Source organism: Thalassophryne amazonica, chromosome 1, assembly GCF_902500255.1.
Source record: "Thalassophryne amazonica chromosome 1, fThaAma1.1, whole genome shotgun sequence".
Classification (NCBI taxonomy): Eukaryota; Metazoa; Chordata; class Actinopteri; order Batrachoidiformes; family Batrachoididae; genus Thalassophryne; species Thalassophryne amazonica.
Window position 1 is genome coordinate 50,093,617 of NC_047103.1, and position 13,773 is coordinate 50,107,389.

Sequence of the window (13,773 nt, forward strand, 5' to 3'; positions counted from 1 at the left end):
TGTGTGTGTGTGTGTGTGTGTGTGTGTTTTATGCAGTGACTTGCTTCTGCATGACATTCTGCAGACTCAGCATCATGCCCAGCTCGCTCCTCATCTTCTCTCTGTTGGCTCGACATTCTGCCAGGTAGCGCACAGCCTGAAATGACATTAGCAGCCGTTTATCTTTTCACCCTTCAAAAGCTGACAGGCCCTGACATAGTATCGTCACGAAGAGAGGTCTAAATGGAGAATAAGTGTACAACAGTTAAATGTTACATAACCATTCTAAAACACATGCACTGACCCTGTGTTTATACTTCACATGTCACCTTCAAAGACCGTTACATAAAGCCACAGTTCTGCACGTAACTCAGGTACCAGTTGACGAGGCACTGCAGGACTAAGATTGTGCACTGTGTTTAACAACAAACACTGCTTGGTTTTGTTTCAGAAAACAGACCAGCCACAAGACGCCAACTTTCTCCTGTGTCTCTCTCTTTTCATGCTCTACTAAAACAATGAGTTGATTAATATACCAATTTTTTGATTATGGATTACTCATTTAATTCAGGCATTCCCAAAGTGTGGCCCATGAAGGTAATACAGGTGGGCCATGAGCAGCCATTAAAAATAAATTATAAAAAGTCTCAGAGTTTCAAACTGAATACAAAGCCATGAGAGTTCAATTGTGTGTTATTTATCTGTCCTAGTTTAGCAAGGTTGGCTGAAATGTTCTGTCTCCAGTGTGATTATTTCAATAGCTAGCAAGATATCAAACTGAAACTGGTACAAGACTAGTCCTTCACTTATTGACAATCGCAACACTAAACTGTTTTAACCTGCAATTTCAGTAATACATAGAATCACCTTCGATGTAACTTGTGCAAAGCAGTCAGAAAAAAAAAATGGTACATGGACGCAAGTTTGAAACAACATGCGATTAGATTCGTATGCTACAGCACCGCGCAGGAACAGGCATCGTTTGTGTCGTTTGACAGGATGTTTTCAGGGATTAATTAAAGCAAAAAAAAAAAAAAAAAAAAAAATCTGACTGAAAAAAAATTTCACGGCTATATCATAAACTCTTCACCATCTACCTTTTTGTAGAAACCATTTAGCAATTGTGTCCTAGAGTTTAAGGTAAAACAAGGTGGAGTCAGCAAAGAAATCAGCAAACTGTTCTCCTGCTGAACAAGATCATATTTCACTCACAAACCATTGCTGCTCTTTTCTAGTGCAGCCAACATATTATGGAGCCTTTCCATAATATGTTGAAAGACACATTATGTAAATACTGCAGGATAAACATATTTTATAGTGCAGCCGGTGTCGCCGACCGAACGAACCCCCTAAAAATCGTCCGTCCTGCCTTCACTGCGCATGCGTCATTAGCCACCATTCACAGATTAACACCTCATTTGTGCTTAAAACTGCACTCCAGTCATCATTTATCTCAGTGACGGATATCTGAAGCTTTTGTATAACAATCATTTCCACATAAATTCAGCATTACTTCATCATAAAAGACAGATGAAGCAATCAGAGCGCCACAGCTACACGAGCTGCTAGCTGATGCCTTCACTGCACGTCGGTCATTTCAAAGTGTCACGGAGTTTCTGCTTAAAACTGACTTTGCTTTTATATTTTCTGTTGTGTTTCTATTCAGGTTTTTTTTTTTTTGCCTCTTTCTCTAAAATTATATATAATAATCATTAGATTATTAGTAAATAAACAAAAATAAATTTAAGAAATATTACAATTTGAAAACAAATGCACCCGAACGTGATGACAGCTGCAATGCTAATTTTTAACACTGAAAATGCCATAGACATGCTAACGCGTTAGCATTGTTCCCGTTTTTAAGTTATAAAATACATTTATCAACTGTTTCAGAAGAACATAACAGGTCGGTTTAACACAGAAAAGGTAAATAATACTCACAGACGTATGCTCTTTAGGGTTTTAGCAGGAGAAAATTAAGCAAAAGAAAGAAAGAATAATCGAAGCATTGCTTCAATCTGCAAAGCACTGCTTCGATTGGTTCAAGGTTCAAAGCAAAGCCGCGCTACAGAAAAGTTGTTTCCGGACCCGCTGCAGGGTCTGTAATCAATACAGAAATGATCATTTTCCTGACAAACACCCCCCAAAACAACGGCCACTCTGAAGGACCGATAACAATCGTTAAGCACAAAGCTTATTGATGTCAGTGGATCGAGTCATTTCTTAACGATACCCAAAAGGAACCGGTTCTCGATACACATCCCTAGCTGCTAATGGGTTAGCTCATTCCCTTTAGAGGAATGAACCAGAGCTAACGTGCCATTCTAACATGCAATTCTTACAACAGGAATATGGCGCAACACAAATTTAAAACAAAAGAAAATGTGATACTCACAGGCTGTACTGATTGCTGGGGTTGATTTTGTTGCAGAGTCGGAACTGACCCTCTACTGAGTATTAAATGCCGACTGAAGCCAGCTCAAAATCGTGCAAGGTTTGTGAAACAGTCCTCCGTGAAATGCGCAGAGCAAAGAAATAGTCGGCGGTTGTATGTACTGGGGATGCAGTTAAAAATGAATAAAAGCCAGTGATCGCGTACACTGCTTTCCGTGGGAAGATCGTAGTCCGCTAAAACAGCCTGGGAAAGCACACCTGTAGCTCGCCATTGCTTCTCTTCGAGTGTTACGAATGGGTGGGCACAACCTTATGAATAATTAATTTCGAAGGGGCGTGTGTGAAAGGGAGTGGGTGTGGGTGTGTGTGTGTGGGGGCTATTGGTGAAAAAGTGACGTAAGTTTTCTCTCAAAAACGGATTGGCCTGTTTTCTAGGGGCAATTCAAAAAAGGAGAAATACTTGAAACAGAGGTTCTGAAACTTGCTGGCACTTCGTGTGTATTCCCCACAGTGGGGAGACTCTGAACTAACACCAAAAACATGAAAAAGATGATTTTGATTCTCTATCCCCTTTGAGAGGTTTTACCTTGTCATCTGACAGTTAATAATACCATTAATCCATCTGATTGCTTTGGGTGAAGAGACTCCATCTCAGATGTGCTGCTGTGGTCCAAAACGAAGCATGTGTAGGGAAGGCAGGCAGACCGATTTTTGGGGGGGTACCGTTCGGTCTGCAACACTGGAAAGTGTTGACAGCGCTTCACTTTTTCCACATTTTGTTTGGTTACAGCCTTTTTCCAAAACGGAGTAAATTAATTTTTTCCCCTCAAACATTCAACTCACAACACCCCATAGTGACAACATGAAAACAGTTTTTGAATATTTTGCAAATGTATTAAAAATAAAAACTAAGAAATCACATGTACGTAAGTATTCACGCCTTTTGCTCAATACTCTGTTGATGCAACTTTGGCAGCAATTACAGCCTCAAGTCTTCTTCAATATGATGCCACAAGCTTGGTGCACCTATCTTTGGGCAGTTTTGTCCATTTCTCTTTGCAGCACCTCTCAAGCTCCATCAGGATGGATGGGAAGCGTCGGTGCACAGCCATTTTCAGATCTCTCCAGAGATGTTCAATCAGATTCAGGTCTGGTCTGTGGCTGGACCACTCAAGGGCATCCACAGAGTTGTCCTGAAGATACTCCTTTGATATCTTGGCTGTGTGTTTAGGCTCATTGTGCTGCTGAAAGATGAACCATTGCGCCAGTTTGAGGTCAAGAGCGCTCTGGAGCAGGTTTTTGTCCAGGATGTCTCTGTACATTGATGGATTAATCTCTTCCTCCTGACTGGTCTTCCAGTTCCTGGCGCTGGAAAACATACCCATAGCCTGATGCTGCCACCAGCATGCTTGTAGGGATGGTGCCTGGTTTCCTCCAAACATGACACCTGCCATTCATCAGAGTTGAATCTTTGCCTCATCAGACCAGAGAATTTTGTTTCTCATGGTCTGAGAGTCCTTCAGGTGACTTTTGTCAAACTCCAAGTGTGCTGCCATGGGCATTTTACTGAAGAGTGGCTTCCATCTGGCCACTCTACCACACAGGGCTGATTGGTGGATGGCTGCAGAGATGATTGCCCTTCTGGAAGGTTCTCCTATGTCCACAGGGGAACACTGGAGCTCAGAGTGACCATCAGGCTGTTGGTCTCCTCCCCGTCTGAGGCCCTTCTCCCCGATCACTCAGTTTAGACGTGTAGCCAGCTCTAGGAAGAGTCCTGGTGGATCTGAACTTCTTCCATTTATGGATGATGTAGGCCACTGTGCTCATTGGGACCTTCAAAGCAGCAGAAATGTTTTTGCACCCTTCCCCAGATTTGTGCCTCAAAGGTCTACAGACAATTCCTTTGACTTCATGCTTGGTTTGTGCTCTGACATGCACTGCCAACTGTGGGACCTTATACGTAGACAGGTGTGTGCCTTTCCACATTATGTCCCATCAACTGCATTTACCCCAGGTGGATTCTAATTAAGCTGTTGAAACATCAAGAATGATCAGTGGAAACAGGATGCACCTGAGCTCAATTTTGAGCTTCACAGCAAAGGATGTGAATACTTACGTACATGTGATATTTGAGTTTTTTTTATTTTTAATAAAGTTGGAAAAAATCTCACAAAACTTTTATCACATCATCATTATGGGGTATTGTGTATAGAATTCTGGGGGAAAAAAATAATTTCATCCATTTTGGAATAAGATTGTAACATAACAAAATGTGGACTAAGTGAAGCGCTGTCAAAAGTTTCTGGATACACCATATGGGGACAGCTTGTCTAGAGCTTTTACGTTGTTCAATACCAACTGAAATCTCAGGCCTGTAGCCAGGATCTAAAATCGTGGGGGGCAGGGGGGGTCTTTTATTTATGAAAGTGGACCCTTGTCAGTGGGGGGGATTAGAAAACTTTAGGTTTCTGATGCCCAGGGGTGAATTCTGGAGGGTTTTTTGATGACTATTTACTAATCCCGATCCCCTTCAATTTAGCTGCTTAATGTTTGTTGCATCTGTATTTTCTTTTGTACATTTTCACCTTTTCTTTGCCTTTAATCAAACTTGATATCACAACCTACATGTTTGTTTGATAAGATTAATAACCACAAAAGCTGTAATAATTTTCATATTTTTGGATTCCCTCATCCTAAGTAACCTGATTTTAAAGCTAGATCCCCAAACATTACTTAGATATTACTTTAATTTAGTTATGTAATTTACTTTAGTTATGCATAAAAGTTAAATTAACTAAACTTATTTTTATATGACTCATCAATTAAACTTAATTCAAAACTATAGCAAAACATAGGCCCAGAGTAATACTGATTTAAACATTTTTGTTGTTAAAATTATTATTATTGTTATTAGAAATAGTAGCAGTATGAAAATGTCTTCAAAAGTGGACCTTTAATCAAGAGTTGTTGTGGAGGGCACATACCCCCACAACACACCCTTTCTGTCTGGATTCGCCCCTGGTTAGCAGTCTGAGCAGGAACAATCAAGAATTTGTGTATTTATGTGGAATGCGCGAACTGACTGAGAGGTCAGAAAGTTTTATCAGCGCATTTACATTATGTCATCCTCAGAAAGAGATTTTAGGCATATTTTGGGGAAAACAGTGTCCGCTGTTATGCCTTTAACCACAGCAATGACACTCACAGCAGACTTTGAAAGAAAAGTTTAAAGATTTTTCAGAACATTTTTTTCTGCTTCGTTTTTTAACTCAAAATTCATTATTTAGTGTAAAAAAAATGACATAAAAATATGAAAAATACACACATCATACAATAATACAATAAATAACCAAGATTGGTACTTACATCTAAGTTTATTTTATTTATTGTTTATTCTTTTTTCCATTTGTGGGCAACCAAGCACAATCTCTTTTGTTAAGATGAACCTGTGCAACCAATTCTTATATTTTTAAAGTCATTAATGATGTATGCTGTACAATCATTCCACACTGGCAAAAGAACAGTTTAAGGAAATCATTAAAAGCCCATATCTACTGTAGGGCCACACAATCCGATATATAAACCACCATATATGTGTCTCTTTATTTTATTTTTATTTTTTACAACTATGCATACAGAAAAATGTAAATGATATTGCTCACCAATAGTGCAGAGTAGATAACCTGTGGGTTGGGATGGTCCAGAAAAAGGATGAGGCCTGGGAGACAGCCCTGATCTTCAACAATGGCTCTTCGGTTCAGGGGGTCTGCAGCGAGATCTCGCAATTGGTTCACCACAGTCAGGGCATCCACCTCCGCACTCATGGTGCCTCCTCTCTTGTTGCCACAGACATCAAACCAGGATCTTTCCTAATAAATCAACAATAAGGAAAGATGGAGCAACTGTAAGTACAACTTCAAGCCATTCATAATGGCTGTTTATTAGCACAGAGGGCAAATGGCACTGCATTTACTGCCACACATATTTACAGTTTTCATTATCAATCAATCTGTAGCTTAAATGCACAGTCCACACATTGCAGGAACATTGTAAAAGTAGCCCAACCACAATTACTCCTTTTGTCAAGTAACTGACTATCAATCAAAATGATGAAAATATAGAATTTGCATTTAAATTGAGCAAGTTTAGAAATGTGGACAGATCTCTATTGATCGCCAGCTCTTAAGTAATCTCATAGTTGATGGATTCTCCAGTACGCCATCCTTGGTATACCACCTTGTGTCCTTAATTTCTTCATTTGTATTAACTGTATAATATTCACTTGTAATGTTTGATATCACTGACATTAATGAGCAAAGCTCTTCACTATCTGTGGATATATCATCAAACAATAAATTAAAACTGAATAATGGTCGCAGAACCTCAAAGTAATGATAGGCTACTTCACAACTGTCATTACAACTCTTTTTTTTTAACGACAATATTGTAATAATGTAAAGAAAGAAGTTTTTAGCTGTTCACCCTCTATGCTATACTCTCCCTGTTCCTTGAGATTTCAATTATAGTTGAAACTTAGAAATAAAAGACAAATTACAGAGGAAACACTGTGTTCAATAGTTTATCACATTGCTTCCGATTTTTTTTTTTTGTAGCGATGAAATTTAATTTAAAAAACTGAAATTGTAGCAGGCATATTTGTCTTTCGAATTAGAGATCAGTCCCACATACATTTTTGGCATAATTGAAAATAATTGAGAATCACAGCTGCAAGTGTCACACAGCTTTTCTGGCCTTTCTTTATGAAAAAAATGACCAATTTAGGATTTTAGTACTGTGAAATGGATGTTTTTTCAAATATTTCTATTTTAAAATGCTCAGGTAAGCTAATCACAACATTAGGAATACTCACAAATAGGGATGGGTAGTGATAAGATTTTTAGCGATATTGATGCCATTATCGATTCCGCTTATCGATCCGAATCCTTATCGATTCCCTTAATACCTCTTGTGAATTTTCTGTGTACTAAAGTAGGCTTTACAGGTTTTATATGTCAACAACATTTTATTGAGTCGCAAAATACATAATATGAAATTGTTCACTGGGATTCTTGATCTCTGGGCATAAATAGAAATAAACAAAACTACCGATTTTGCATTTCCTTTCAGACATTAAGGCATAAATGTCACTCCATACCTCCGAGCTGACCTCAGCCGGTTGTGCTGCACGTCAGCATCAATGTAAACCATAAAGAATGGATGACTTCTCATTCTGGGAGGAAAAAGGTTTTGGTCGATTGTAGTTTATTGTTTGTATTACAACGTTTGGAAAGAGGTGTCATTTGATTTCAAACGACGATTCACTTTGAAGTTATTAATTCAGACCGAACTCTAGCTTGACTTGGCAGAGAGCGGCGCAGTGTTCGGAGCTGGTCAAACGGAATGGAGGATGATTCTCATTTCTTGCCTGCAACAAGACAAGAGTCCCAGTTAGTGACTTTAATCAACACAAAGGTGACTCATGACTGACATCGTTAAATGGCTTTGAGAGGAGTTAAGAAGTGGATTTGTCGCTTCTGAAAAGCAGCGAAGAAGAGAACCCACGAAGCAGAGGGTCGGAGCACTACTTCATTGGTTCAAGCTTCAAAGCGGAGCTGTTACGGCTTTTTACGACAATGTTGTCCGATTTGTGGCTTTGTCCCCTATGGGCAGATTTTTTTGTGCCATTTCTAGATTGTGATTTTTTTTTGTGCCATTTCCGGATTGTTTTGTGCCATTTCCGGTTTGTGCCTTTGTCTACCATAAGAGCAAGTGCTGCGCCAAACTCGCATTAATTGCATAATATATTCGTGAACTTTTGCAGCCATACATCACCACTTGGACTTGGACTGATTAAGGCCTGTTATCTGTTCCTACATGTAGATTAAAAACTAAAGTTAACAGAGCCTTTGTTGCCGTGGCCCCAACAGCGTGGAACTCTGCCCTTCAGTTTACGATCTGTGAATTTGTTCAACAAGCATCTGAAGACTCATCCTTTTAAACTGGAGCTTGGGTAGCCCTCAATTATTATTTCTGTCTTATTTTAAATGATACTGATATTTTGTGTCTTTTATTCTAGTTTTGTTTTATTTTGTGTTGTGAAGGATTTGGGGATTTTATCTTGAAAGGTGCTATATAATTTATTATTAATTCACTTATTCTCTATACCCGCATATATATATATATATATATATATATATATATATATATATATATATATATATATATACATACATACACATACACGAGGTCTATTAGATAAGAAACCAACACTTTTTTTTTTTTAACTATATGGATTTGAATGACGTGCGATTACGTCAATCATGCTTGAACCCTCGTGCGCATGCGTGAGTTTTTTCACGCGTGTCGGTGACGTCATTTCCCTGTGGGCAGGCCTTGAGTGAGATGTGTTCAGGCCCTCTCGGCTGAATTCCTTTGTTTCACACGCTGCTCGAGATGGCGCGCGTTGCTTTATCAAAATTTTTTCTGGACCCTGTGAGAATCTCTGAGTGGACCTATTCGAGAAATTGAGCTGGTTTTGGTGAAAACTTTAATGGCTGATGAGAGATTATGGGGGTGTTTCTGTTGCTGTAAGGACTTCCCACGGAGCGGGACGTCGCGCAGCGCTTCCAGGCGCCGTCGTCGGCCTGTTTCAAGCTGAAAACATCCTAATTTAAGGCTTAATTCACCCAGGACGTCGTGAGAGAACAGAGAAGATTCAGAAGAGGCCGGCATGAGGACTTTATGCGGACATTCCACTGTTTAAGGACATTTTTTAATGAAAGACGTGCGCGCAAATTTGCCGAGTCGTTTCCGTGACGACTCGGTGAATCTGGAAAAACAGAAAAGACAGGAAAAACACCTCCGTGTTGAAAACCATTTGTAAAATTCAGGCGGCTTTTGATGGCTTTCAACAAGTGAGTAACAGAAATTGTTTAACAGCTTGGGCATGTTCCAACTTGCCCATTAAGGTTTCCAACGGAGGTGTTTTTCCTGTCGCGACCCCCCGTAGTCGGGACCGGCCCGACATGTGACTCTGCCCGCACGTTCTTTCATTACAAAATGTCCGTTAACAATGGAATGTCCGAATAAACTCCTCATGCCGACTTCTTCTGAAAGTTCTCTGTTCTCTGATGCCTTACTGGGTGAACAGAGCCTGAATGTGGAAGTTTCAACTTGAAACGGCGAGACGCTGCCGCCTCGAAGCGCAGATCGCCGTCAGGCGCCGTGGGCCGTCCTTACGGTGACACTAACATACCAAAATCTCTCATCAGCCGTTTAAAATTTTTACCAAAACCAGCTGAATTTATTGAATGGTGTCCACTCAGTTGTGCCTTACAGTTTTGAAAAAAATTTGATCAAACAAAGCAGCAGTCTCTGAGCCATTCCTAAACAATGAAAAAACGACCAGAGGGTGGCCACTCCTCACTCAAAGACTGCCCACAGGCGAATGACGTAACCGACAGGCGTGAAAAAACTCTTGCATGCCCATGAGGGTTCAAGCATGTCTGATGTAATCACACGTGATTCAAATCCATATGGTTTTTGAAAAAATAATAAGGTTGGATACTTTTCTAATAGACCTTGTATATATATTATACAGCGTGCCTGAAAAAATTACGCTGCATTTGGACCGTTACGCTGTTTCTGAGGGTGTGAATTGGGAAAAATAATGATCATTTCTCTACATTGATTGTGGATGCGCTGGTTCTGATTTAGAACCAGAGTGTCCACAATTATTCATCACCTCTGTCAAAGCCATTTTAAAGATGTCATTCATGACTACGGTGTCGCAGACCGAACGGCCCCTCTAAAAACTGGTCCACCCTGCCTTCACTGTGCATGCGTCATTTCAGACCACAGCAGCACGTCTGAGATGGAGTCTCTACACCCAAAGCAATCAAAGGGAATAATGTGATTATTAACCATCAGATGACAAAGTAAAACCTCTTAAATGATTCTAAACTCAGTTTTAAGCAGAAAAGAGCCCGTTTTAAGTAGAAATGAGGCAAAAATCGGAGAATCGCTACTGACTGCTCTGAATAGACACAGGTGCAGCAGCAGCAGCTGCACATCAGGCTCAGATGTCGGCGGGTAACCCCAATACCTGCCCGCTGTGCATAAAGTGATGAGGTCATATCATTGCACAACCAAGAACTGTCTGCAGACGATAACATGAAAAGGCGAGAAGTGTGTTTTGGTCCCAATATGGATATTCCGAATGATTTTATTATGGATAGTCCGACAATGAACAGCAGCCAAAGCAGCCCAGCTTTTTGAGGACGCCCTGCCGAATATGGAGAGCAGCGCGGTACCAGCCAACACGACAAAAGTTTAAAGTGAGCCAACTTTTTATGTACACGTTATGTGTTGTGAATCTCACGTAACGTGTACTTATATTAACGTGTACGTGTATATCTTGAAGTGATAATAATGCAAATACCATGCTGTTGTCATGCGGTATGCATTTTCTGAGTCCCTCTGTCCATGCCGTTGCCGCAATGACAGATATTCGCCCGAGATAGACGAGGGCGAATATCTGTCATTTGGGCAACTGGGCATGAACGTCGGGCCTCTGAAGATGCATACCACACTCCAAAAGCATGTTATTGTATTATTATGAATAATGCTGAATTACGTGGAAATAATTGTTGTACAAAAGCTTCCATATCTGTCACTGAGATATATGATGACTGGAGTGCAGTTTTAAGCAGAAACAAGGTGATAATCAGTGCACCACTGCTGACGCGCAGAGATGACGCATGCGCAGTGAAGGCAGGGCGGACCGATGTTTAGGGGGGCCCGTTTGGTCTGCGACACCGGGACTCTAATTGTCTGATGTTGCGGGTTTATATTCACAGAGTAGATATTTTCATTCTCATAATGTGTCATTTCCGTGGGACAGCGCATGAAGATTCTCTGGTGTCAACTGTGGGAGAACCTTCCCCCCAGCCGTTTTCCAGCACCCACGGCACACAGCGAGCGCTGCAGGTGCGTGTTTTGTAGGGGACACCGGGGCCATTATTCCTCTGAAAAGTTTTTAATTTATAACTACCTGAGACACTATTGCCTGCATTTTGAGGGCCAAATTTTGTGAAGCAGTATTAATATGTTGCATAACTAGACAATCAGGTAACAGCTCAAAAAACAGTTTTAATAACAGTAACCTAAATCGATATCGGATCAAAATAATTGATTCTGAATCTTAAAAGACATGTCACATGGTTTTTAACATCCCAGTTAGCAACACAACATCAAAGTATTCATGACTGGAAGTCTCTCTGCACACATGCCCTCATAATTAGTGGTCTGTGATTTTTTTTTTAATTCCTCTCGCTGGCTGAGTTAAGATACATTTCTGGAAAACGTCTCACAGACAGACAGATCGAAACAAATGTGGTTATGTTCGATAACGAAGTTTCTGAGCTTTTATATGAAAGTGATGGCTCGGATTTACAGAGGAGACGACACACTTCACCCCAAAACTCTTCACTTTTTCAGAGTCGGTCGTATTTTGGAACCTAAAGTGTCATGACACTGTCGTTTGTATGGCAGGATGCTGGTTTAGTGCTTTTGTGATCATGGATGTACCTGGACATGCAGATGTATGTCTCATATGGAAAAAGTAAGAAAACGCTATTTTCAGAAGATAATGGACTCTATCTAACATGCCACAGTCATGACAAAGTTGAGCAGAGCTGGGATAGGACATTATGTGCGCACGCGATCAGAACCTGAGGGCAAGTGGACCTGGACATTATTCTCTAGCCAGCTATCCAGCTATCCATAGAAATTTGAAAATGATCTCTGGCTGTCGATCCTAGTGAGGACTACCACACCCTTTCCTTGGCTAGTGATTGCTGAGCGCGATGCATGCATGAGGGCTTCTTTTGTTGTGGACTTATTTGGAAATCTTTACAGTAGGGTGAGTGGAATGTTTTTTTTTTTTTCATCTTTTGCTTTGTGTTCCTTTCAATGAAAGAATTTTTCTTTTACTTTGAGAGAGTCTGGATGTGTGTGTGTGCAGCACGCTGTTTTAACGTGCAGCTCAGCGTTTTATTGCTCCAGACCTGATCACATCTGTTAGAATCTCCATATTCATGATGCAGAGTATGAAAAGAGCCCCCAATTTACAACCCCTGGCAAAAATTATGGAATCACAACCGGCCTCGGATGATGTTCATTCAGTTGTTTAATTTTGTAGAAAAAAAGCAGATCACAGACATGACACAAACTAAAGTCATTTCAAATGCAACTTTCTGGCTTTAAGAAACACTATAAGAAATCAGGAAAAAAAAATTGTGGGCAGTCAGTAACGGTTACTTTTTTGACCAAGCAGAGGGAAAAAAATATGGAACACTCAATTCTGAGGAAAAAAATTATGGAAATCATGAAAACAAAAGAACGCTCCAACACATCACTAGTATTTGTTGCACCACCTCTGGCTTTTAATAACAGCTTGCAGTCTCTGAGGCATGGACTTAATGAGTGACAAACAGTACTCTTCATCAATCTGGCTCCAACTTTCTCTGATTGCTGTTGCCAGATCAGCTTTGCAGGTTGGAGCCTTGTCATGGACCATTTTCTTCAACTTCCACCAAAGATTTTCAATTGGATTAAGATCCAGACTATTTGCAGGCCATGACATTGACCCTATGTGTCTTTTGGCAAGGAATGTTTTCACAGTTTTTGCTCTATGGCAAGATGCATTATCATCTTGAAAAATGATTTCATCATCCTCAAACATCCTTTCAATTGATGGGATAAGTGTCCAAATATCAACGTAAACTTGTGCATTTATTGATGATGTAATGACAGCCATCTCCCCAGTGCCTTTACCTGACATGCAGCCCCATATCATCAATGACTGTGGAAATTTACGTTCTCTTCAGGCAGTCATCTTTATAAATCTGATTGGAACAGCACCAAACAAAAGTTCCAGCATCATCACCTTGCCCAATGCAGATTCGAGATTCATCACTGAATATGACTTTCATCCAGTCATCCACAGTCCACTGTTGCTTTTCCTTAGCCCATTGTAACCTTGTTTTTTTCTGTTTAGGTGTTAATGATGGCTTTCGTTTAGCTTTTCTGTATGTAAATCCTATTTCCTTTAGGCGGTTTCTTACAGTTCGGTCACAGATGTTGACTCCAGTTTCCTCCCATTCGTTCCTCATTGTTTTGTTGTGCATTTTCGATTTTTGAGACATATTGCTTAAGTTTCCTGTCTTGACGCTTTGATGTCTTCCTTGGTCTACCAGTATGTTGCCTTTAACAACCTTCCCATGTTGTTTATATTTGGTCCAGAGTTTAGACACAGCTGACTGTGAACAACCAACATCTTTTGCAACACTGCGTGATGATTTACCCTCTTTAAGAGTTTGATAATCCTCTCCTTTGTTT

General features: G+C 40.3%; 1 protein-coding gene across 2 annotated transcripts in view; it reads right to left on the reverse strand.

The window, feature by feature from the left end:
* armc1 (armadillo repeat containing 1) overlaps positions 1–13,773 on the reverse strand; it is a 43,964-nt gene that overhangs the window by 25,900 nt on the left and 4,291 nt on the right. For both annotated transcript variants that reach the window (XM_034169615.1, XM_034169623.1), the window contains exons 2-3: positions 6,036–6,242; positions 45–136 (exon numbers count right to left, since the gene is read on the reverse strand). In XM_034169615.1, the coding sequence (XP_034025506.1) occupies positions 45–136; positions 6,036–6,197 (254 nt within the window). In that variant the 5' untranslated portion in view covers positions 6,198–6,242. The remainder of the gene's footprint in view (positions 1–44; positions 137–6,035; positions 6,243–13,773) is intronic.